General features: G+C 36.8%; 1 protein-coding gene across 1 annotated transcript in view; it reads right to left on the bottom strand.

Moving 5' to 3' along the window:
* GRB14 (growth factor receptor bound protein 14) overlaps window positions 1-27,742 on the bottom strand; it is a 58,965-nt gene that overhangs the window by 16,244 nt on the left and 14,979 nt on the right. Inside the window, 3 exon segments of the mRNA XM_074548593.1 lie at window positions 2,086-2,160; window positions 4,302-4,423; window positions 8,847-9,003. Of these exon segments, the coding sequence (XP_074404694.1) occupies window positions 2,086-2,160; window positions 4,302-4,423; window positions 8,847-9,003 (354 nt within the window).

The raw sequence follows: 27,742 nt of genomic DNA, 5'->3' as shown, positions 1-27,742 counted from the left end.
AATCGTCATACCATGTTCATTTTTGACATATAAAACAGCCAATTTGCAAAAGTAGCCTAAAGCAAGTTCCAAATGACCCAGACTGCCTGCCACTGCACATGCACATAGAGCAGCGTGTCTCAGAGCTGCCATACCCTGATCAATACGGTGACACCTCTGTAGGCTAATCCATGGCAGCATTTAAACCTCTCTTGGGTACACACAGGCACTCAGTATATCCCAGACCTCGTACTTTCACTTAGTACATGCTAAATGGATAGGAGACTCATGAACTTCTCTTTTGTTTCTGTGGCTCTGTTCTGCAAAGACGTTCTGATTCAAATTCATCAGCCAAAATACTCACTCTTCTACTTTCAATGAGAGTTAAGAAAAACAGACCTTGAAAACATTTTACTTGCTTACAGCTCGATCCACAAAAGGATGTCAAAGTATCAGAAGTGATTTTTTAATGACTTGTAAGCATTGAATTGTCAAACTAATGTCTCTTTTGATACTTAACCAAGCACATCACAAATAATAATGCAGCCCATTAACTTGTCTTAATGAAAGTTTCCAAGGAGATAGTGACTCACTGTAAACAATTTACCCAACAGTTTCTGCTGAAATGTGCACAATGGCTGCACAATCCACCAAGGTATTCTCTACTTTGTGCCTATTAAGTTTTATTTGATGAAATACAATTAAGCATACAATGCAACACAAAATAGCAACAGAGGAGAGTTTGCAACATGTTTTTCAAGCTACCAAAATGACAAGTAACTAGCTGTATATTTAGAATGATTCTTAAGTTTACCTAGCAGCTTTGAACATATTCTAGATCTCACAATATGGGCTTAAAAAATTCTGCATGAGAATATATGGCAAACAGTTCTCTTATAAAATTCTTCATTATTTTTGAACTACTAAATTACATTTGTGAGGAAAAATATAAACCTCTATTGACATAGGGGACAGAATTTTCTAAATTAAATGTTTATGCTAGACTGCAAAATCTGTATTATGTAGGTGGCAAAATGGAAACAATTTTCATTAGATTTGCAGGACTTCTGAAATCACAAAAACTTTATTTATGTTTGTAAAAATTACTTACAGAATCTAGTGTCTGTAAAATCTAATTCACAAAAATTTTTACCATATTTGGGATAATCTTAACATCTTGATTAAAATCCACTCTTATAAGGATATATTTAATATGAAAGAGTACTTTGACAATTAGTTATTTAAGATGTTTTTCATTTACTGCTGGATGTTAAGGTAGACATTATCATATAGATTTTTTTAAACTGTAATTTCTGTCTTTCTTTTCTTTTGCCCTAAATATCCTGTGTTAGGTTGCCTTTCCAATCATTCTTTATCCCCAAAACTCATGAATAGGGTTGCTGTCTTAAGACCAGTGGAAGTTCTTCTTCTATTATTTAATTTTTCCAATGACAAGCAAACAAGAGTGATGTGTATGTTTCCACCTTTATTACTCATTTTTCCCCTCTTTGAAAGTAAGACAATGATCCCTGATACGGTCATTTTGTATTATCATTTCATTATTCCCACTGTAAATTAGAATCCTGTGTCTGCTTAAAAGATGACTAACACTGAGTGACCTACCATAATTTTTTTTGAAGGCTTCAGTAGTCTTCAAGCTAACAAATCATACTAGTCAGTCTAAATTCTCTACTTGTTAAGTTTAACCATTTAACTCTTTTTTATATCCATTTGTGTCACATCACCAGTATTTTGGTATTCTACCATAGCCTGCTGCTAAGTTTGTTCAGCGCTCCTCCACCTATTTAAGGAAAAAGTGTCTTTCACCTGAAATACCCAGTAAAGGTATTTAATGTTCCCACTGTATTTCCTTTGTTTTGGTGCTTCTTGATTCTTAAAGGACATCCAAGTTTCCAAGTATGGACATATAAAAGCTGCAAGGAACACATTGTTTCTTATCTCTTGAGGAAAAAAGTTATTAACTATGTCTTGAGTTATTCAAAACCTAGCAACAGATCCAACAGCAATAAGGAACTATGCTCACACAGCACAGATAATGGGAAATTATGAGCTGTGCTGGTTCATCTTCATTCAAGGATTACATACCTGTAATATCCCAGAGTGGCTTAGAGCTGCATTGGTCTCACTTGGAAAAGATATCATGTGATCTGGAAAAAAGCTCTGTAACAACAAGAACTTGAATCAAAATTCTGCAAAAATAAATACAAAACTTTCTCTGTTGCATGTGCAATTAAAGTTGTCAGTGCAGCACAAGACACTGAAGATTCCCTGATCCAATAATTTAAGCTTACCTTAATATCATCCCAAAATTTGGCACATGCTATATATTATTTGCTGAAAAACACAGAATTTTGAGAAAACATCAATAGTCTCTGGAACAGGGTTTCAGATACCAGTGCAAATCACATTGCAATATTTGGCCCTTAGTGTTGTTTTTCTACCAGTAATTTCTATTGCTGTTGACATACAAGATTTGCCTGGGGAGTCAATATGCTACAAAGTAAGGAGGCTCCACATCAACATGCTGAAAAGTGTATTGTTCTCTATTGTTTTCATTACACTAGAAACCCAGTAAAATATTTTGGAATATCTTCCACTAACACAGAAAGAGTTCTCTCTTTTTTTTTAATCTTCTATTTTATGTATTATACAAATTACAAAACAAATCTGACTACATCAACATGATGGGGTTAAAAGCTTACAACTAAAATGCCAGTTTCATTATCAAGGAAAGCTCAAGGGATAATTTATGGGACAGACCTGCATCTGGGGTGTTCAATACAGTCATGCAGATATGAACCACACAAGGGTTTGACCATCATAAATAATGTTTTCTCAAGGCCTGGACAAATTTGAAGTTAATATTCCCTTAGCCACCCAATGTCCAGCAATTTCCATTTTAATGGAAACTGAACTTCTGGTAGGGTTAATTCATAATTACTCATAGTGATAAAACATGCTTGCTGCAGCTGGGACCAGAACACTGAGCAGAACTCTGCTTAGCTATAGCTGCTGAAGCTGCTGTAGCTGCAGCTCCACTCACTGGGTAAACAATACATAAACTTAATTTTTGGAGGCAACAGACAGAAACTGATTTATACAAAGTCCCCCCCTGAATATGAGGAAGAACTTCTTTACTATGTGGATGATCGCACATAGTAAAGAAGTTCTTTACTGGAACAGATTGCCAAGAAACGTTGTGGAATCTCTCTCAATGGAGATATTCAAGAACCCTCTGGATGCAATCCTATGTCATGTGCTCTGGGATGACTCTGCTTGAGCAGGAAGGTTGACCCATTCTGTGATTCTGTGAAAGCCTCTTTACTAACTGCAGACCATCTCAAGATGAAAAATTTTTCACTGGTATAGCGGTATCTCCATATCTGGGACAAATCTATCATGATTGGTCCAGAGACACACAGTTCAATCAAACAAAAAAATTCCCAAAACTCTTATACCTCTTGTTATCTTTATATTTACCTTTTTATATTTTGCATAGATAATCTGAGTTCCCTTTCACTTTTTATCTTTTAAGCCCTCACACAGTTCTGCCATTTCTCCCTTTTACATCTGAAACAAGCTGGTTTTATAAGAGACAGCATTAGGAGTTGTCCAAAGACACCATGGAGCAACCAGATGGTGAGTTCCTTCTGCTGAGCCAGGACTGCTTCCCTGGCCTTTGCCATCAGCCAAGGTCTGAATCAGCAGCATTAACCTTTGGCAACATCCCTGAGTTACAGGATATCTCTGCTCCCTTTCCATTCCTTATGTATGCTAACTTTGGCTTCACTTTCACTTACCCCTAGTAGGTTATGGCTGCTCATGGCCTTTTGTGTCAGTTGTCACTTAGCTACAGCTGGGAGAAGCTGCAATTTGGCAGTGCTGGGCCAGAACATTCAATTTTCACTTCAACAATAAAATCATCTTTGCTACAGGTGCCCCTCCTCACACTGCTTCATTTTATATTATGTTGTCACTTGATGAAAAGTTCAATGAGTTGCAAAAATTTAATTTTGTTTTATGTCCATGTGCAAATTTCAATACAATTAAACCCAATCACTGCTCTCATCACTCCCAAATATAAAAAATGAACATGGCTGTTTGACAACTGTAAGAAAGGGACCAGCCAATGATCACATGCACTACAGTACATTGCTGTATGTCACATATTCCCTCTTGATTATTCCTTTTGACTCCTGCTACACTAAAAAATTTAAACTCTGACTATCTGTGTGCACCAAAAAAGACTTTTTTAGAAACAGCAACTGCAGTAACTTCACAGATAAAGTTTTAGGACTTACCAGTGGATTTTTAAAAAACTCATACTTTGCATAATTTTTTCTAAAATACAGTTTGGTTTCCTCTTCCATTACCCAATTTGACTGGACTTCCATCACTAATTCATGGTCTTCTATAGCTCTTCCTATAAGAAAACAAAACAAAAAATATTAAAGAAAATGCAAAAGCAAATATCAAACTCATGACTAGCAGAAGCCAAAGAACTCTCATGATCTACAGATAAAGAGAAGTGAAGTTAAACTTCCATTGCATTTAACTTGCCCTTCATTGAATTTTAAAAATTTCACCCAATTTTTGATCCAAAAAGACAGAGATTAAAGATGCTGTATGCAAATCACATTTTGTAATCAGATTAAATGAAGCAAATAAAACCATAAAGAAATTCAGAATACAAAAAATACCCCAAAATAGTGAAAGAAAAGTAAGCATTTTGAAATCTTGTACAGGTTGTTCTATTCCAAAACACATTCTTCAGATGCAAGGGCAAAGAACTGAAGCTCTGAGTTAAAACCAGCATTTTTTTCCTTCAGTTTTATAGAGAGAAAGTGCTCCTCTGAGATGACATTTAAAACTCTTAAATGCTTGGCATTGTGACATTTAAGAAAACACCATTTCCTCAAGACTTACTTCTTGGTAGAAAAATATGACATTGTGCATCACCCCAAAAGATGGGTAAAGGTGCTGAGATTTCTTTATTTTTAAGGTGTCACAGCAAAAAATATTTTATAACTGAGTAAACTTACTTTTTTGAAGGAACGGAAACACTGAGTGCCCTCCAAAAACACAGCCCTGTAATCAAATCCTTAAATGCTGACATGAAAAACCTGCCTTTCTGTTTAGGTAAATCATTTTTGTCTTCCAACTAGACTGGAGAGTTTCTACCTCCCTTTCTATCATCTCTTTATTACTGCTATCTCTAACATGAGGAGCACCTGCTACAGTCCACAACAGCCTCCTTAATTATGAAAGTATTTAATGCACATGAAAGATTTCATACTGGAGTACATTTCAAAAAGCCTCTTCTCCAGCCACCCAGTGGGGAAAAAATTTAAACTAAATAAAAAATAGAAAGACGTTGCTCAGCACTACGTCACAGGTAGTGCTTTATGAACCTTCCCAGCCTTCACAGACTACCTGAAAGAATGCAGAGTGAAATCAAAATGAGACTGAAGGATACTGATGTGCCTGGCCAAGGCACTGCCCCCCACTCAAAGAGGAGCCCTAGAAAATGTGTATTCAGCTGCAGAAGCAAACAGAAAACTGTTTCAAGCCAGCAGAAAAATTTCTCAGTAGAAAAGGAAAAATTTCTGGATGAAGATAGTACTTCCCTTACAAAAGAGAGCAGTGATGGAAAACTGTTCTGTTTGCAGAGCCTGCCCTGCTCAGGGGAACTGCAGTGGAAGTATGGGACTCACAGCACCAAGGCACTTGGTGCTAGGGATGACATGGCATCATCCAAATTTAGGCACACTTCAGCTGCTTTCAATGATCTTAGACATTGTGAAAACCATTCAAGTTAAAAGAACACATACCAGAAAAACACAAGTCTGAAATATATTGATTAATAGAGCTGCAGGAATTGCTGAACTTCAGATATTTGAAGTAGAACCCCTGCTACTGCAAAACTTGGGAGGTGGGGAGGAAAGCTGAGCTTCCTGGCTGCCAAGGCAGCAGCAGTGAGGACACAACCATCCTTGGTGTTCAACAATAGAGCTCTGCACCCAAGGGCACATATGTTTGTGAAAAGTGAAATATAGAGACCGTGGGTTAATGCTTTGCCCTAGGTGGGAGTTTTGTTGGGATTTTTTCCTTTTTAAACTTTCTCCGCAGATACCTCCACACAGCAATGAAGGCACAATCCAGCAATGTAATTAATGTCTGTCTTGATTAAAAGTAGAACATTGTGCTCAGCTCGCTAAGATTCATGCAATTATATCTAATTCAGGAGTATTCAGACAGCTGTTAGATTTTAAAGAAAATGTTCACTAATTGATGGATGAATTATTAATCCATGTAATCCTGGGGTTTACACAGACACACACATTTGCCCACAGCACTTCTCGTCTCAATACCAATTCCCCGAACTTATGAGATGAAAAAGGCTTTCCAAATTTACATGGATAAAACACACAGCAGTAACAAACAGAAAACAATCCCAAACTAACTCATCATTTTAAAAGTATTTGTTCAAACTACTCTTCCAATGCTTAAGAATATACTTAAAGCAAGTCAAGATGAATATGTTAACTCTTTCTAACAAAACCAAATCTAAATCAGCATTGTTAAAATAACTCCATTAGTGTTCAGTACTCTAAAAATACATAGGGGATATCTCAAATTGTTCCTTTCCTTGGCCAGTAATATTGAATTGCCAACCCCATAATCTAGGAAATTATTTTACTTTTAAAATTAAGCATTCACCTTTTTCTAGAATTACACTGAAAGCAGCTGGAGCAATTATAACACTGCATGGTGAATGAAGGTCTTCAGCAATTTCAAGAATATCAGAATATTAGGAAAATCAATTTCACTAATTATATAATATTAAAATCTTCCAAGAAATCCTCCAGATTGAAGAAAACACACTACTTGTCAAAAAGTGTACTGTGCAAATCCAGAAAGCTGGAGAAACAGCGCCACTATTGTTCTGGCATGGTTGCTCAAAGGCATCTTCTTCAATAGTTACAACACTACTTGAACACCAGCTACACTACAGGAAACAGAAAACACTTCTGCTGTTTATATAGCACTGTTTTCTAAAGCCATTTTGCTACCTCTTCTTCTATAGCAGTCATTTTCAACCTCGACCCAGATTTAACTCTGACCTTCCTCTGAGTTGGAAGCATCTTACAGCTGATACATTCAGTGCAAAAGGTTACAAATATCTTTGAAATTTTACAAAGCATGAAAAGAAATTTGAAAAACGCTTGTGTCTGCCTTCATAGGATAAAGGAGTATAAAAGGGCAGAAAACAGTTTTAGCTTTTGTAGCTCATCCTCAAATTACAGCTGATAAACATAACTGAGGCAGAGATGCACAGTCAAGTTTATTTTCAATAAATGCACAAGGCTGGATTCCCTAGATACATCCAGAGGAAGAAAGGGTCTCTAACAATAGTTTTTAGCCATATTTAAATATTGGGGGGGTGGGGAGGGTTGAAGGAGAGAGTGGCCAGGGAGAATGTTTGTGGGGGTGTTTGATTTTTGTTCCTGGTGTGCACATTTTTTTTAAATCAACAGCACTGGAGTTACCAGGTACCAGCACAGTCTCTTTTGAGAATTAAGAACTCCATGGAGTTTTCTATGTATTTTAGAATGCAGGAAGGCATCCAGAACATCCTCTTTTTCAAGCCACACTTTGCACTAGCAGATGGAACTGCCCTTGAAGTTGCAGAAGTACTACCTTTTTTAGCTCTAGTACAGTGCCAAAGTTCAAGAATAACATGGAAATTTTGAGTGATGTGAAATTATAACCATATTTCTTTGGCATTTGTCTTCTAGTAGATTTTTTCTAACATAATTTCCTATCAAAAGCATACACAACAGAGTACTGAAACACCGTGCTGTAAAAGCAAGTAAGATTGACTAACTTGAGATTCAGTTCTATTACTTTCCAGCAGTGGGCTTCTAAACTCCTCTCTTGCTAAGGAAAGTCTTTTCTGTATTCTGCATTTTTTACATCTCTGCAAACAATTTCTCCCTACAATTAATTTGCCTTATGTTTTTTATACTGCAAAAATACACCTATACACTTCAAAAAAGAACAGAGATCAGATGTTATATTTTGAAACCACAGATTACACATTTTGAACCGTAAAACAGAAAAAGAGAAGTTTTACTACACTAGAGAAGCACTGAAAAAGTGAAAGAATTTCAGAACATCTCATTACCAGCAACTTAAAATACTACACATGGTATTGCTTCAATGCAGTTCACTGGTCCTATGTGGAAGTTTGGAGGAATGGTTTTGTTTTCCTTTTAAAGCAGCATTATCCCAGAGTGCACCATAAATCTAGCCAAAGTGAATGCAGTGAAGGAAAATACTGACAGCCCACTCTGATATTACTTCTGAAAACCAAATTCTATAGTAAAGATAAAATAGCACTGTGTAACCTCTTTCAGTCCCTGATGTCAGATATTTCACCCAGGTGTGTTAGGAACAAACAGGATTTTATTTCCAATGAAAATAACCCAAGTCTTTTTAGAGATAAGCAGAAAATACCACCCATAAGACAGAAAGAACTGCCTGATAAAAACAAGGTAGAGCAAGGAAGAATTTGCAGTGAGAACTTTAACTTTTAGTGTCTTCCAAATTGTTCTTACAGATGCAGATCAACCAGTGTGAAGCAAATATACCATGAAAAAAATCTAGTTTATACCTATGCTTTCAAAAACAATCAGAAGCAACAACCCCAAAAATAAAAAAATCAGAAGAGACTTCCCATCATTTTGCCTCCAAGCCTTTCTATTAGAATTGTACTTCCATGTATGAAAATTAAAACCAGGCACCTTATTTACCATCATTTCATTATGTGTTATTAGTCTTACCTAAACCTGTGTGGGTAAGTTGTTCAAAGAGAGTCCAGCTGTGGTCATCAACATAGTGGTTCTTCAATATCAAGAGCTGACACACATCCCTGGCTGTTATATCACTTGGTACTTCCAAAGCTCTGCTAGTATCATCTTCACTATACACTTTGATTACCTGCAATAAATAAAATCTCTAAAATATCCATAAGTTTAATCTTTGCTTCAGTTACTCCATGTATGTTGCTCTCTCAGTTCTGTGACTGAGACAAGAACTCACACACACAGAGTGCAACATGAAAGGCAGCCATTCCTCTCTAGTGCAATAGCATCATTGAGAACAGAACAGCCAAGAAAAGAATATTCCCCTACTAAATTTGGCCACTGGATATCCCTTACCACAGGACACTGGCCAGATTGGTACATTACCTTAAAAAAAAAAAAAATTAATGGAGAGATAAATAAATGCAGTGAAACTGTACATTCTTAATAAGCTGAAAAAGAAACCACACAGCATAAACAGTGAAACTCAAGAATTCTCCAACTGCAGAACTGTAGAAGGATTTGATAAAGGAGTTAGTTCAGAGAATGGCAATCAGACTCAAGATGCTCACAGTTCTGTAGAGAGTAAAACAGGAGATGTTACAGAGTGGCTTCAAATTTTGACAAGCAAGAACTGGAATTCTTGCACACACATCCTCAGTTTAAAGGGTGCCCAAGATGCTTTTAACTGACAAAATACTCCTCTCAATTTATTGAATTTATCCATATTCATGAGAAAGCAAGACAAAACTCTCCTGAAATTTATGCACAAAACCTAAATACCATTGTAAATCCCTCATTAAACAGCAAGATACAAGTTCTCACTTTAAAGACAAACAAGCCTGTTACTGTCAGTCATTCCTAACAGCTGCCTTACCGAATGCATGCTCATTTCAAGCATCTAATAAACAAGCAGCAATGTATTGTGCCCCAGCTTGTCAAGGCAGCTCCCTCTCTGGTTTGTGCTGAAGTTGGTAGGAAAGTGAGCAGGAAACTCCAACTGTATCTCCTACCACCTGCATCTTCCCACTAACAGAAAAAATCCAAAAATAATTTTTAAAAAGACAGGTTCATTCACTCATGTTTTCCTAACATCAGATCAAGGAAAAGGACTCCCTTTGTAAATCACACTCAGATTTTAAAGCACACTGATGGCCTTACTCCTCTACAAAACCCCATTTTTTCTGTGGAACTAAAGAGATATAGAAGTTTTGTTCCAAACTTTGGCCCTGCACATTAAATGAGTATGAAGCCCATGATAATTTGCTTTAATATTGCACCTAATCAGTGTTGACAGGTCAAGAGTCCCACACAACATTCAGCCACCCTTGCCACAACACCAGTCTTCAGGATGTGGCAAACATTAAATTCATGCTCCTAAAGTGCTGAAAACCCTCCCCCTACACATGAATCAACCACCTCAAAGCTGAAACTCTCAAGGGAAATAGAAGCCCTCAGAGAAAGAAGATCCAATGTTTCCACAGGCCTAAGCCCAGTATTTCCATTTAATCCAAAAGGCAAAAAGACCACATTGCTACTGAATTTAATACTGCCAAAGCAGCCATGGGGGATGGCTGTGGTTGGTTTTGTAAGACATCTCTGCTTTGGCAGTGTTCCCACTGCTAAGCAAAGGAGACCAGCAGCAATGCACCCTGCTTGCAGCAGAGCCTGGCTCCACACACACAAAGTCCTACTCCAGGCACACAGAAATCATGCTTGGCTATTCAGGATAAACCAGCATGAATTATTTAAATTCCTGCAATATTTACAATGATTCAAAGATGAAATCAAAAGATGCGTCTGGCAGGGTGCACTGTGAATGGGATGGAGGGCTGTAGGGGTGACTGGAGGAAACAGCATCCCATCACCTTAAAATAGGTCCTACTGTGGGCAGCACTGAAGGTCACAGACAGCTTCATTAGTCTGTCCAGCAAGTCTATGTCAGGCTGAACCTAAAGGATTTTACAGGCTGAAATGCCAGAAAGGAGAGAGACAGTGGAGAAGGTGAAAGCAAAGGTAAGAATTGAAGTAACTTTCCAAGTATTGACAATTGTTTTAAGTCCCTTCCAGCTGAAATATTCTATTCTGTTTCCTAATATTCTTGCAATAAAGCCAGGGTGGGAATCCACATGAGCATGCTGGCTAGGGACTCTATGGCACAGAGCAGCAACTGCAGTTTTCCCCAGGCACTCATCAAGTTCAGTGATATGCTTATTTTACAGCAAGAGCACGTACAGCCCATGCTGAGGCTCTTGACGGATATTTTAACAGAAGTTCTTTTTAAAAGGGTTAAGAGTCGCAGTGCAGATGACTTCACTCTTATTGCTAGAGAAACAGAAAAAGAGTTTTTAAAATGCTGGAGACAGCAACACAAGTCATGATAATGAGCTGCCTGTGGCCATTCAGCTCAGGGAGTGGGAAGCCTTGGAGGTGGCCTTGGACTACTGGAGCTCAGCTAAAGCAAAACAAAACAACACAGCAAAAAAAACAATGAGAAAAAAACCCAGTTGATATTCTCTGTGAGTATTCTCACTCAGTTTTCTCAGTATAGGGAAATAAATCCTGCTCAAGTCTAGGAGAACACATCACCCCAGCTCACAGCTATGATGGGGTACCTTACAAAACACAAATGCTGCGACCTTTTTCTTTTCCTTGCAAGGGATTCAGATGCAGCAGGAGACAAGAGTCACCTAATAGACACTCATCAACTTCTGTCACACATTTTGCTTAACGAATTGGTGTAAATCTCATCACTTAGAGTGATCTTTGAGGGTTTTTTTAATTAGAAGTTGCTCAGTATGCACTTGGTGTTGTGTTTGAAGCAAAGTCTTCTGTAAGATTGCTAGGAATGTACTTATTCCAAGAGGAGTGGATCAGATGAAAAAAGATAAATTCCAAATGCCATTTTTCCTTGGAAATATGTTGCAATATTTCTCTTCCTAGAAGTAGAGGATGCTTTGAGAATTAAAGGGTGGCAGAGTTATACTAAAGATGCAGCTATGCTGACTTCCTACAGAAATGAGTAAGCTTGAGTGATACCTCCACTTTTATTGTGACTCTCACCATGTATTTGACTGGCCAGTCATCTCCACTTTCTTCCATTTTTTTTTCCCCTGAAAAATTTGTCTGAGAAGTAGCACACAAGAAAAGAGCTGCTAATTGAGACCAAGCTCTCATTACAGTTTTCATACCCTACACTCTCAAACTTTGCTCCAAAGCAAAGCAAGCTGATTCACTTCCCTTGACTATACCTATTACTAGGCAGAAAAACTTGTCTCAGCAGCCCTGAAATCTTCTTTCCAGTCTAGTTTATAAATACAAGGAGATTTTAGTTCTACCCAAGGCTAGAAAAAGAAACACCTCAATAGCTTCTATTTAAGTCACTGGAAGTAAGAAATAAGCAGCTCCAAGATCTTCCTAGAAGAGGAAAACACCAAGCTCAGCATGACAAGCATTAATCATTTTCACTGCCTATGGGAGCAGGCAAGGAGGTACAGCATTCCTATATGTTCTCTTTCAGATTTTCAATATATTAAAAATCAGCCAAGATCCCAGAATTATGTGCGATGCATCTTTATCCCTCCAAAAATTATTATTATAAGAAATGTTGCTTCAAAATGAAATATATTATTTTTCATATTTCACTAATCAAATGAACTCAGAATGTAAAATAAATGGTGAAAAATACAATCAAATATTTAATAAAGGAAAATAGAAAGAAGATCCTAGTTTTACACTAAAAAGTAACCAGAAGAAGCAAAAAATCTTTTTGCTTCTTATTGTATAGAAGCAATTGAATAAAAGAATAAGTAAATTGTATATTGTATAAAAGAATAAGTAAAAGAGCACATAATGTAAGCAATTGTACAAAATTGTATAAAAGAATTTTATACAATTGTATAAAATTGTATAAAAGAATAAGTAAAAGAGCACATAAGGTAAGCAGCGTGGGAGGAGGGAGGAGCAAGAGAAGCAAAGCTGGACTCTACTCCCCCGAGTCTTCTTCCCCACCCAACCGTCATCTCCACTACAATAATTAAATAAAGTGTTCATAGACTTTTAAGAGATGGTGTCCAAGTCTGAGTCTTCAGAATCTTCATGCCATCTGTTTCGGAAGTTCCAATCTGCAGAAACAGCACAAACATATGCCCTGCACTGAGGAATTTAAAATTTCAAACCAAAGTCCTAACGTGTGAAAAAAGCCAGGTAGAAACCCACAGAAAAAGAAACACTACCACACAGATTCCATATTTAGGTGCCTACACCAATATGACCTGACATTTATGTGATTCTTAATGCTTCTGTATAACCATTGACACAGTGGGTAGTCAGCACCTTTAAAAAAAAAAAAAAAAGGGCCACATTTATTTATAAAGATAAAAGCCCCTAAATTTAGCTTATAACTTCTAAAATTATTCCCCCCTTTCCCCCAAATAAAACACTGCACATTTTTGTAATTACATTATAATTTCTGTCACATTTTTGTTAAATACAGAATTATTGTATGCAAAACCAGGCTTTGAAAATTCTTACACTCCCAGGGTGTCATACTTCTCCTGAAATGCTGGCCTGATACTCTGCTAACCCCTCTCTATAGTTAAACAATCAGGCTTTTTGCCTGCAGCATTTGTTCTCCAACTCCCAACCCTTCTGCCTGCTAGACAAAATTTTTTGCTTATTGATATTGGCAAAGGGTAGAGGAATTTGGAGTGTATTTTAACTACAATGGAAGTGCTTAGAAACTTCTAGCACTTTGAACTGGTATATGACTTCTAGCAACAGCCTGTCTTGGTTTAGTAAGAGTCAGCTAAATTCTGCATTCATAAAAATATTTAAGAAGTTAAGTCACAACTGTTGTTAGAAACAAATAGCATGTTAGTAAAGTTTACTGTGTTCTTTAGCAGCTGTGAATGCAAGACTTTCTGTTCAAATATCCCCATCTACAGTTAAAATGTCAGCTTCCAACATTTCCTCCAAAGGGAAAATTTCCAGGCCAAAAGGATTCGAGCAGTTTCCAGAAATTTACATCTGTCATTAAAACAAGGTGCATACAATGTCTAATTGTACACATCTTGACTTCTCATTTGGATCACAGTATAGCTTCAAGAGGCAGAAGGAACACAGCTCCTATTTTCTGTCTTGTAATGAAACCAAAGTGCAAAGAAGGAAGAGCAAATCTAGGAAAATTAGTCTACCTCTGCTTCCACAACCTAGAAGGACCTCATACTTTTTCCATCATTTAACCTTTTTTAAAAATTACATTTTAAAGAGCAAAAACAATGTTAATTTGCAGCCTTTATTCCAATGTAAGATGACGGACAAGGTCAGTTTCTCTAGCAATTAAAAAAATTTCTTGCCTCAAAACATAAAAATTTTTTTAGGCCTAAATATTCTTCTAGAAATTATTTTAAAGCTTTGTTAAATTTCATGTTAAAAGTATGCATATTTTATAAATTAAAACTATTTCTACTTATTTTCTGTAATATTCTTCTGTGGCAATGTATTTACTATGGCACTATGGCAACTGTCTGTATGATGCAGCTCACAGAGCCACTCCCCTACTTCAGACTCCCAGTACAAACTCCATGCCCTAATCCAACCACCCATGACCATCCCAGGAATTACAAAATTACACCAAAAATAGAAACTGAATAGCAATGCAAAGAAGTAACAAAAAATACTTTCTATTACATACAGACAAAAAGGTCCAATTCTTACTTTCAAATGGCAATTCTTGCTTTCAGAAGAAGCCACCTGACTTTGGGCAAGGCAGCATTAGTCCCTCAGTTTTGCTTTTAACAACATGAGGCAGGGGAAGTGAAATCTGTTTCTGCACAGCAAGGTAGCAGACTGAACTCATTAAGATTGGTAGAGCACTTATACCTCCTCACTTGAATGCTGCTTTAGATGTGTAAATATGTTGTATTATAAAAAGGGAGGTTAAATTATGCAGATCTCCAAATTATAATAGGCTACGTGTAAAAATATACCAGCAAAGTTCTTTCAAACAAAGGTTATGACAATCACATCATGATACTGGAAAAAATGGCAGAATGAGGACAATATGACACGCAATTATGGCAAAGACAATGTCAGTAAAACTGAAGAGAAACAGAGTTTGAAAGACACAACAGGGAAGCTAAAATACAAATATCATTACTTAATCCTGAATTTGATGCATTCAATTTAACAATATTGGTCAACAGAAACAAAATGTAGTTAAAGATAGTAATAAAATAGTTACAGAAGATTCCATTTCCCTGCATAAAACTGAACAAAAAGGCAAAGTCTAGGAAAAGCCACTGCCACGTGTTGGAAAGCTAACTCATAATACAACTACTTTTAGAGCAGAAAGTGAGATTCTTGTAAACTATATGATAATTAAATGCCACTTGGCCCAAAAAAATTACAATAATTGAAGAATTAAATGGCAACAGCAACACTGTGAAGTACAACATCCTGTAAGTAGGAATGGCAGTAATAAATAAAGTGAAAGATTTATCACCATCAACAGCCATTATCACAAAGGACCAAATCAGGAGTGAGAAATACAAAGGGATCTACAGAAGTAAAACACACAATAAACTCCTTAAAAAGAATGTACATTATTTATAAGGAAAGGTAGGGGTAGATCAAACAATTTGTTTAAATTGGGAGTCCCAAGTTAATCTACCTTACCAAAAATCTTTTTCAAACTACGGAGATTCCAAACAAAGCCAGTGAAAGATACTTCAAATACAACTGTTAAGATGTGTGCAAATAACTAGAAAGTTGTGAGGAAATTTAAATATTATCAGCAAAAAATTCAAATAATACACTTCCATGGAACATCAGAAATGAAATAAAATTAGCAGACTTGCCAAATGATTAAGCTGTTGAAGGAGCACTTATACAAGATAAACACACCACAGAGAAGCTAAATCATTTATTTGCATTAATTATTCACAATAGATATGGAACAGGTTCCCAGATCTAGTCTTTATAGGTGAAATAAAATTGTCTGTTTAAAATGGAAATAAACTGGAAATAAAAAGGCAAATAGTTAACATGAGGTTATACAGTCTAGCATTTAAATGGCAAACCTCAGCCTATCCTAGCAGCAGTGGAAAGGGAGGCTTAAGCTCCATCTATCACTTCTTCTGCTGTGAATATAAAGTTCTGCTCAGACCTGAAAAAGTGGAAAAGCCCAAGGGCTACTGCAGCAGATTAACTTTGGGTATCGCGTTGCAAATTCGTGAGTCACCAGTGCCTACCACCAGGCAGCTAAGAAAGAATCTACTAACATTACCTAAATCTGTCTCTTCCTAGAAGAAAACCTACTCTTACATTCATGAAAACTTTTTTTCATCTTGTTCATAGCAATTCCTGAAGTGATTTAGAGTAACCATCATAATTCTGAAAAATCTCAGAGGGATAATGCAGTTTACACTGACTGGTATCAAGAACTTTTCCCAGGTCCTTCAAAAAAAGAGATATAATAAAAATTAAACAGTTATGAAGAAATAGACTACAGAATAAAGGTAAACTTGCAACACACAGTTCATTTTTAGAATAGCCATCTATAGTCAAGTAATTTCAGGCTCTTACTCATATGAACCCTCTAACTCAGAACGGAAGAACCATGTTTTACTAGCCACAATAAAAATAAGTCTTAGTTATTTTTCATTAAAATATTATTAATGCTAACTTTATACTTTAACACCTGGCACAAGGCTATTTGTAAAACCTCTTGGTGCAGGGAAGGGTAAATGGCTCCCTATTCTTATCCTCTTAAGACTACCACTCAAAGACAGCTAATCCAGCATAGGTTCCCTCTCAACTCCAGTGCACAGAATGCATGGCTTTTCAATTAATCTAAACACAATACATGGATGATCAGGAAGGCAAGAGAGTTTTACATCTTCCTAGCCACTAAAAATAAATTAATTAAAGGTTAAATTTCCATGAAACTTGGGTAAAATTCTATATACAAGGGAAATTAATTTGAAAACTCAGCTGAGACCATAATGTAATCCAATCACTGCGTAAATGTACACAGGTTATTCTCCCCTAAGCCAAGCACCACCACTTCTTGTGTTGGAATCACAACGCTCCTTCATAGAGTTCAGTTCATACAGTCCTCCTAACACAGCTCAGTTGTTTAGGCTAAATGTACATGCTTTATGACCCATTATTTTCAATCAGATCTTCCTTATTATTTCTCATGAAATCCACAGAAGATTGCTAAAAAAACCAGCAAGGTACAAAAATCCCCTTGGTAATAACTAAGAGTTTTTACCCTCAAAACAAGTCTTTTCTGATAAAGTTCAAAAATCTTGTTGTTTGACTGAAAGAGATTAATATTCAGACCAAACTTGATTATTCAGGTTAATAAAAGTGTACGTTCACATGAACTTTTCTTCATGAAAAGTTAATTTAATGGAGCTGATCAGCATATGAGCCTTATTAGTAAACTTATGGTATTACTATTTTCAGTCCTTTGTTTCCACACTGCCTGCAAAGTCCTAGCTTTAAATAGATTCTATATATTTAACAGTAATATGCAGGTTTACATTTTACTACATACAAAAGCAATAAATAGAATGCACTTAGCATAGCTAGATGGAAAACATCCAGTTAGACTAACTGGACTTAAAAAGAGGGATGGAACAATCATACTGGAGGATTCAAAGTATCTGACTTAAGAAGGCACTTTAGTATTTCATTTATTAAAAAAAAAAAGTTTGTCAAACAGAAAATGAACAGAAAATGAGTCATGTCTGAAGACAGAGGAAAAAAGAAATTTAAATATGAAGCCACTAAAATATACTTCTGATTTTTGTATTCTGTGTACAACGAAGATGAGGGCAAAATGTTATCAGCCTCATGTTTGTATAGCTTGTCCCTATTTATGTCAAGGCACTAACATTATTTAAATGAGGCTTTCTGTATTTAATAGTGCAGTTTGTCCAACATATCCTTCGCTTGTCAGAGATAAATAGAATGCTGTGTTCCAGCACAAGAGAAAGCAAATCTGTTACTGCCGCGTTCTGGCTGCAGTCTATGTTTCTGAAGAGATACCAGCTATAAAAAGAAGTACCTATTGTTTCTACCAGGTTTTTCACACCATGTTGCTGGTTTCTCAGTAGAGCAGATCTCTTGCAAAGCTGAGAAAGACCAAGTCTCTGAATAACACTGTTAAGAGACCAATTAGCTTCCTATTTCCTTTGCAGCAGTCCTGAAATAGATTTTTTAAATAAGAAAAAAAAAAGGAGAACAGATTTTTGTCTTAAAACTCTCTTTCACTTTGGCCATTTTAAACAGAAGCTTTGGCTTGAACTGTAACACAGCTTAAAAGAGAAGAATGCCTTTATCATCAACTATAACAGCTGTGTATTCCCCTGAATATATAGAATATATAGAGGAGAAAATCATGTAGACTCAAAGACATAGCAAAGTTTAGATTTTTAGCTAAAGATACAGTTTGAAAATTTTCTCTATATTTCTGGAGTGGTACAAGGAATGTCCAGAGCAAATATGACAAAGGCCATGTAGAGTAACCTACTGTAATAAATGGTTGCTTTACAATGCTGAAATACTTTGCCACTTGGTATATGACAAAAAAACTTGTTTTGCTGGGTCAGACTTCCAGTCCAGTACTGTCATCTCTGGGTATCTGTTTCTAGCCATCAGTGGAAAGTAAGAGCAAAGTTTAACTGTTGTAGGATAGGTATTCTGACAGAAAATTTTATTTCTCAGCCACTTCTGAACATTTTTTTTATTCACATAGCATTGTTCCCTCTGGCCAAAGCATAAAATCCAAATAAAGCATAAATCCTGCAGTAAATGTAGCAAGTCTACTCAAACCATGTAAAATCTCCAACTATACACTATTGTGTTATTACAGATTTGTCAGCAGGTTTTGTTGGCAAATCCAAACCCATAAAGGAACAGAAGAAGACGAAGGGCATCTGGGCATGGAAACCAGCTCCTGTAACTGTTGGCAAAAGGGTAATAGTCACCACGTACAGCAGACTAAAACAAGGGAACCAAGTGAAAAGGAAGATAAGTAGGTGATGTAGTTAAAAGGGGGTGATAATTTCATAAATTTAGTGTATTTTGATTATGTTTACCTCTAATCATTTGTTCTAAAATGAAAATGAGATACATAGACTGAGCAGTCTTCAGTCCCACAGGAAAACAGAAGCCAGCAGCACATTTCCCATCTCTACGCTTGTTGTGATACCCTACATTCAGAGGTCTGCTGGGTTGTCTGGCTGCTGCTTCGCTTGCCCACACACAAGCCATGTTCATATTACCATAAATATATGCATTTTATTTCTGTTATGATCATCCTACATGTCTTGTCAAACAGATACCCAAAAAGACAGTGACAGACACCAATCCAACAAGTTACAATCAACAGGACCAAAGGAAAAATAACAACATTGAGGACTTGCATATGCAGCGGATGGGTATGATGAGCTATTGAAGCCTGGCTTTCAGGCCAATACAAGAAAAGCTGAGGGCTCCAATTGCTATTCAGTCTAGATATCATTTAATTGCTAATCTCTTGGAGAACAGGATTGACTAGCTCAGAAAAGCAGTTCAAGTGGCCTAAAAAAAAAAAGCACAACACTACATTAGGGCAAAGGTTGTCAGTAGAAATTATACAATAGGCAACAAGAGTGATCAAAGGACTGTGAAGAAATCACAATGCACTAAAGAATAGTGGAGGAAGGGGTGGGGGGGGAGGATTCTAGTAGAAAATAAAGGAAAAGCATTAAGGGTGTAAACTGAACACCTCTTCCCAGGTCTCAGTCCTTTATATGAATTTTAGTGGTGCCAAACAAAAAAACTATCTGCAAAAACACCAGTTGCAAGAAGTAGCAACTGTAGGGATGTGCAAAAACTGGGAGAGAAAGGAATCAAAGATGTCTCTCCAAGTTATCATTTTTGATGCACAAGCATGAGTTTTGGTGAAGATATTGGTCAGCAGTCCAACACAGCCATTTGGATCCGGCAAAAAAAGGAGATGAAATATGAGAACTATGATGGAATATGCAATACATGCCAAGAGCCTAACAACTCTGAGTGAAGAACGTGGATGTGTATTCTTGGAAAGTGCAACTTCAAGTTTGACTCGCTTTGCTTTGTACTGTTCCCAAGGCACCCATTATAAACTGTACTGCAGCAGAGTAAATCTGTTCTTATATAACTACTTTAAACTGTGAAAAACTGGTTGCCTTGAAATAATGTAAACATAAATAAAGGGTTGAAAGCAACTGAATATGGACAACTTCAAAACTGAAATTTTAGAAAGTCACTACCAATGTAAGATACAGACAGACTGGAACTGGGCTAAACTTTCTAGCGTTACCACAGAATTCTATCAGTTGAGGCATTTTGCTCTGTGGTGGGTTGACATTGTCTAGACAGCTGGTGCCCACCAAAGCCACTCTCACTTCTCTCTTCAGCTGGACAGAAGAGAGAAAATAAAGCAAAAAGCTTGTGGGTCAAGATAAGGATGGGGAGAGATCATTCACTAATTACCATCACAGGCTAAACAGACTCAACTTGGGGAAACCAGTTTTATTATCAATCAAGCCACAAACAGGCAATGACAAATAAAACTAAATCTTATGGCACATTTCCCTACCCCTCCGCTCTCCCCAAGTTCAATTTCACTCCCAATTCTCTCTACCTCCTCCCTGCCAGGGGTGCAGCAGGACAAGGAGCACAGGTTGCAGTCAGTACATCACAGATTGTCTCTGCTGGTCCTGCCTCCTCAGGGGGAAGACTCCTCACACTGCACCTGCTCCAGCACGGGCTCTTCCCACAGATCCTGCCACAGCCTGTGCATTGTGGGCTTTCCACAGTCATCACAGCCTGCCTTGGGCACCCACCTGCTGTGGCTTGGGGCCTCCAAGGGTCTGCATGTGGGTCTGCACACGCCACGGTCCCACATGGGGACAGATGTCTGACCATGTCAGCACCACCAGCTGTGGGGGAATCTCTGCTCCAGCGCCTGGAGCACCTCCTCCCTCTCCTCCACTGACCATGATGTCTGCAGGGCTGTTCCTCTCACATGTTCTCTCTCTTTCTTCTGCTGCAGGTGCACAACAACCTTTTTTGCATTCTTAAATAAATGATCCCAGAGTACTACCACTGTTGATGATGGGGTCAGCCTAGGAGCCAGCTAGCATTCCCTCTATTGGACGTAGAGGGAACTTTCTAGAAGCTTCTCACAGCAACCGCCCGTGTAGAGCTCCCCTCCCCCTGTAACCAAAACCTTGCCATGCAAACCAAATACGTGAATAAACAGTCATAACTTCTTTAGATCCTTAAGGCAGCTGCTGTTTTGTCAGGCTGGTCTTGCCTCTGTTCCTGACCAACAGGCAGAAAAACAAGGAGTGAGGAAGATGGGGCATGGGCAGTACCTATAGCAACTGCATGAAAATGAGGAAGAAAGCACATCTAAATATGAATAATTCCTTGCTTCAATGTGATGAGTTTTCTTTGCATTCAGTGATGTAGCTTCAGTTTATCAAAAGTAAAGAAAATTTTCTAATTTTTTCAGGCACTTGCTTATGCATGTAGAAAGTAGCATGTAACAGCCATAAAAGTAAGGGAAATTTGATCTTTTGCATAAGGCTCACACCAACACCTTGTGTGCTGTTTGTTGAGTTTCTCCCTTCACGTACAGCAGTGCAGCATAATCGGTATGGGGTTTACTTCAGCAAAAATAGCTATTCAGCAGTAGCTCTTGATGCACTTCAAGGCCACATAACACAGTCTGAAGGTCAAGTTCTGACTTCTTGAAGCCTAATTTATTCAAGAGGACACTAAAGTACTAGAGCTAGAAAATGGCCAAGCACTTGCTTCAATTGATGAAAAAACTGGGTTTTTTCCAAAGGATTTCTGCCCACAGAAGAGGATTATGATCAGAGTAGGGCACTAAACACTGCCAATTTCCTTGGTTACTGTATGAAGAATGTTAGATGTTCAAAGAAAGCAAGAAGAAACTGAAAAAAAACATATCAAAGATCTGTTCAAGAACTGAAGACAGAGAGGAGACAAAGTGCAACGTTAATTGTACCACTAAACCCTGTCAAACTATACAAAGGACAAGTAATGGCCAAGTGCATTAAACCACTGAGATTTTAAAGGGCTTTTAAAAAGCTCAGTGCACTTAATACTCACCCTCTCATAGGCACATACGCACATACATCTCTGTCTACCCTTCATGGCAACTATGCAGCATAATGCTTTACATTTTAAATTTCAAGACCACTGATGGTTTTGTGTACAAAACACTCTAGAAAATCTGATTGCTTGCAGAGACTAGAATCCCAAAGGATAGAAAAAAACTCCCTTTCCCTGCCTGCACCTGAACCATAAGGACTGCTAAAGTTAGTTCCATTTTGATTTCATTTATACATGTGGGATCATTTTTGTACACAATAAAAACAAAAGGAAGTTTTACTGGTTTCATGCCAGTCAAAGCAGAAACTATGTCTGGTCAACCAATTTATGATGACTGTACCAGAATCCATCTTTAAGTGCCTGCTTGAGTATAAGGAGTATATATTAGTACATATTCAAGGAGTATATATAAGTACATATTCAGTGCAAAAATTGATCTAAAATTCTTTTCAAGAATAGTTTCAGATCTAGATGTATTTGGCCGACATCATAAAAAGGGGACGAGGGCTGCAATACCCTCCCTGAAGGAGGCTCTGTTTTTCTGGCTCAAAACCTTTATTCAATTTGTAAAAAATTGCAGATAAAGAAGTAGCTATCGTGATGTTTTATCCTAGCAATTTATGTCTAAGACATAATTCTGAACTTAATTTCCAGTCACACCCATCCTAATGATTTACCTGTGATTACCCCCATTACCTTCTCTCAGATTCCTCAATAACTCATTAAAGAAAATATTCCATTTTAAACAAAAACTCTTAATTCAAAAATTTCATCTCAACCACCACAGTTTTTCTGACCACTGCTCCCTAAGCCTTTAAAAGCCTTTAAAGCCCACTCAAGTCCATCTCCCACTCCCTCCATCTCTAAGAAACCTCTCAGCTGTCTTCAGAACTTTGCAGGATGCTGCCCTTACATTACATTACATTGTATTACAGTAAAAATCTTATTACTGTAGTGTACAATCAAAAAATCCTAGAAAGACTTGTGTTGGAAGGGACTTTAAAGATCATCTAGTTCCAGTCCTCCTGCCATGGGGACCTTCCACTAGAGCAGATTGCTCAAAGCTCCAATCCAACGTGGTCTTGGATTATATTATTTATTATTGTATTTCTTTTATTTCTCTTACTGTATGAAAGACAAAAAGGGCACTGGCATTGTTTTTGTATTTTTAAATTACTATTTTTCAAACTGTCCTTATGAAGAGATGTTTCACACATGAATGCTTGGTCTGTATCCAGTAATTGTATAAAAGGTATCCATTTAATGACACCATTATCATGTCACTTAAAGTGCCTTATGTAAAATTCCTGGATTAGCACACTGGCCTTTCATCTCAGGGGTCCAAACGCAAAACTGAAAAATTACTTTCATGCTCTTAGCCTTGCAGACAGAAATTACTAATTCTCAGTTCAATTTGGCTTAAGTGACCATTTTTCCTTGGGGGAGGGATAAGTGTTGATTAAAGCAGCATGTGATTTTGGGCCAGAAAAATAGATGGAATAAAGATGCAAGAATATATTGAAATTTTCATGCCCAGTCCTAGATCTGAGCAATCTAAAATCACATCTTCCTTTTGTCATATTCTTTCAATTAAAAGACACTATACAATCTCTTCAAGAATTGCTGGAAATTATTCATCTGCAATACATATTGACTGTGTACACAAAGCTTTTGAACATCATCTGACCTAGTGTGTTATGAAGTTCACAGTTGTTGTGGGAAAAAACTGCAAGTCTCTGTTCATACACCTGGCATACAACATCAAGTGGCTAAGTCTTCTACTTACCATGTAACAAATATAATAGAATTGTGTTTATATTGAAGAAATTTTCGGTCTTTGACTGTAAAACAATGTCTTGAATGCATCATAACCTTTCAAATCTAATTTTTTAAGCACTTTTAGAAGAGTATGAAGTTCTCCATACAAAAGATAAAATAATTTACTCTGACTTGGATTAAGTATATGTCTAGTCAATACAAACTATAAATCTGGCTGTGATAGCACTCAATATACATAATTCTCCATGTTCATTAAGCATGTAATTTTGCCATCTGTGTTACAAGACCCCTTGGAACCTAAACAAGACTCAGTAGCTTTAGTTAAAAATATATTACTTAAGAACAAAACACATCAACTGTGATAAGTACTTCACATCAGACTTCAAAACAGAAAGTATAAAATAACTTTGGACAAAGTATATTAGACATTTTGAATGAAAATGAGAAAACCTAAGTGCTCAAGAAGTTGGCAGAACACATTAAGTACATTGACAATGCAAAATTTTACCTTTTGTGAGATGGGAAAATAAAGATTTGCAATTTTTGTAGTACTGTGATTAAACTAGACTTCTTACACAATTACCTATTCCATGAATTTAAGATATAATTCTTTGTAATCACGGACACACTAAAATAGTATTTCATGAGCTAATAGTTACGTTTCTCTTGACTATGCAGTGTTAATGTAAAAATCCTACTTTTCCAGGTTCTTCAAGTGCAACAAAAAGTAGAAATTACACCACTTTAAGGCAAAGGTTCTAATGTCCATGAGAAACACAAACAAATTTACACGTGCACATATGTCAGCCACCCCTCACCAGCATGGCTCTTTCCTGCCCACCTTCCCTTCCTCCACTATTCTAGTTCTAGAAATTAAGGCATTGCTATAGAAATAAGAAAGCCCCTTCTGCAGAGGGAAAAGATACTTTCAGAAGAAATTCTACACGCCTAGATACAGCCATCACAAGCCTTAACAAGCCTATTAAATTTGGCACACAGTGAGACCTCAGTGAGGACACATGCCTTCAAGAATTTTTTGAAACAGCGTGCAACCCAATATCTACCTACCTAAGGCAACACCCTATGCTGCTTCCTCCTACTGCTTCCATTAATTTTATTTTGGGCTTACAAAGTGCAGAGATAAAGAGAAGTAAAGCCAATAACTGTTGGCAGCTAATTTGATAACAGCATGAAAAAAAAAATGAGAGAGAATGTGCAGAAAATTATCTTACTGTGAATTTGTCAAAAAACTCTTGTATTTTCTCAGAGAATTATTATCTTTCAACATCAAAAAAAATAAAAATCAATCCTCTGAAATATACACTACAGTTAAAACTGAGTTTCCCAGCCTTCTGAATGCTAGATTGAGTGAAGTTACACCTCTCCCCTCCCACACAGCACCAAGTACTGCTGTGTGCATACCACAGGAGTCTAACACAACTACACACTGCAAGAACAAAGACCTTTCTCTCCCTACATACAATTAACAAAACCCAGACAAAAATAAAATAACTCTGACAACTCAAGATCTGAGCTCTAAAGGGTTGTTAGGGGGAGGAAGACAGGACTGGAAAGTAACTACAAGATTGAGAGGATGAAAGCTGAGAAATTAAACTACAATTTTTAAAGGAGTATTTTTTGAGAAGTGTAACAGAGATATTGCAAATTGTTAGATAACACCATGTTAACACTGTGCACATCTTGCACATATCTAAATGTTAGAGTTTTCATACCAGAAAAATAGTATATTATCATGCTAGTGAGACAGCAGCATAATCTAATCTCTACCAATCAATCCCAATTATGCTCACAGGCTGCCCCTCCAACTCAAACAATGAAATCATATAAATGAATACCATTTATATCACAAATCAATAAAAGTTATGTGTTTATACACTCTTTTAGACCCACAGGACCAATGCCATAAATATATGCTGCATTCCACATAAACTGCTCATGAGAACCATTTAATACTGTAGCAATACTTCAGTGAACTTTCATTTTTCACAATGCTGGCACATTAAAAAGCCACTGACTAACAGAAGAGTCTATTAACAATGAGTTAAGCACATTATGCAGCAATGAGGTTTTGAAAAATATCTCCACATTTACAAAATAAATCGAACTAATTAATAACTTACAACTTGTTTGAAATAACTTCTCATAAGTTAACATATCTGGCTCAGCAGAGAGTCATATTTCTGCACTTCATTTCCATGTGTATTTTTAACTTCACAGATACCCCCAACACATTGAGTTACACTAGGCAATCCTGGTGCACACAGATGTAATCATTTTGCACTGCTTACACTTTTTACTGAGATAACAAATAAAGGCAAGGTACAGTGGCTAAGGAAAAACACTGTACAGTGTCACCCTGGTTCCCAAAATACATGATGGGCCATCCACTCTAAAGGCATTAGCCAGAACAGGTCAGCAAGAGCACATTGAGTGTAAGGCTGATGCAAAACCTGTGGAAGCAGACTCCAGTAATCCTTTGTTACGAACAGTATCGTAGCCTTCAAAAGAGGCATATTTTAAAGCAATCATGACATTTTAAAAACTACATTAATCCCTAAGAAAAATAATTTCCTGCACAAAGTACAGAATTATAGTTACAGAGAAAAGAGCACCAGTAAAAAAATTCAATTGTGGACACATATATATTTATAAGCAAACATATTTCACATAATGAAATAAAAAATTTCTACATTTATCAAAAAAGAAACATTATTATTACACTAGAGAAATTTAAGAAAAGGTGAAAAAATAAATACAGCCATGTTTAAACATTGTTAGCAACCCCTACTAATGTCAGAATTAAAAGACTGATTTAAATGCCATACCCTTTTCTGCAGAGTTATTGGCATAACTGCAGGCAATGTTACTCTTCTGGAAGACAAATTCATGTCTGCTTTTCACAGAACTTGCCAACCTTCATCCAGGTGATAACACGAAGCAGAACAAAGTAGTTAGCAATATTTCTTGAAACCTAATTCCTCATAACCTAAATATTGGAGAGTCAGCAGAAAGACTCGGGCTCTAGTAAATGTCATTCCATTTATGTGAATTCAGTCCTACTCAAAGCCAATGACAGAACACACTGGGGTAGGACAAAATACAAACCAACCAACCAAAGAGCTTGAAAACTTGTGTTCTGTCCTTGCAAATGCCCACACTATCTCTGGCTATAAAAATAAGCAGAACAACATGCATTTCTATCACTCAGAGCTTTGTCTTTACTGTCAAAACAAAACCAAATCATTAAAGACTGCATTCTAACACCTCACACTGAGTGGTTACAGTCTTGGGGCTTTTTCTCTGAGTTTTTCCAGGGAAACAAAATACTCTTCAGTGCTTCTGATCTTTGAATTCCAGAGAAGTAACTGAGCACAAGAATAGATTTAATGAATCCATGGAGTTTAATTATATGATTCTTAACTACCTTTATTCAAAGCAGAAGCAAAACATCCCTTTTACTTTAAGTAATGCAATTACTACCTTTCCAATGCAACCAAGGTCTGAAATAATGACACATAAAATGTTTCAAGGAGTGACATTTAAGACTGTTTTATGAACCCAAGTTTTTAATCATCCCCATTCACATAATTATTTTATGTATCAAATATCTGCATAAAAAAGTCTGTTTTCATTAACATGGTTTGACAAAGGAAATCTGGGGTTTTTCTTTTCTTCTTTGTCAAAAAAGGCAACATTTTGTATTGTTTAAATGATAATGCAAGCTATAATTCTTTTTAAAGGTCTCATAATGCACTTAATAACTGAAATTTTTTTCTGCTTTTATGCAGCATGACTAAGCAAAATTTCTGTTGTAAACCAAATTATTAAACAGATGTCAGAACTGTGATATTGAGTATTCCTTTTATAACTCTTGACCAAGCAGTTCTTAT

Source organism: Zonotrichia albicollis, chromosome 10 (genome assembly GCF_047830755.1).
Source record: "Zonotrichia albicollis isolate bZonAlb1 chromosome 10, bZonAlb1.hap1, whole genome shotgun sequence".
In the NCBI taxonomy this organism is placed as follows: domain Eukaryota; kingdom Metazoa; phylum Chordata; class Aves; order Passeriformes; family Passerellidae; genus Zonotrichia; species Zonotrichia albicollis.
Note: the sequence above shows the minus strand (reverse complement) of the source record. Positions and strands in the feature narration are given on the sequence as shown.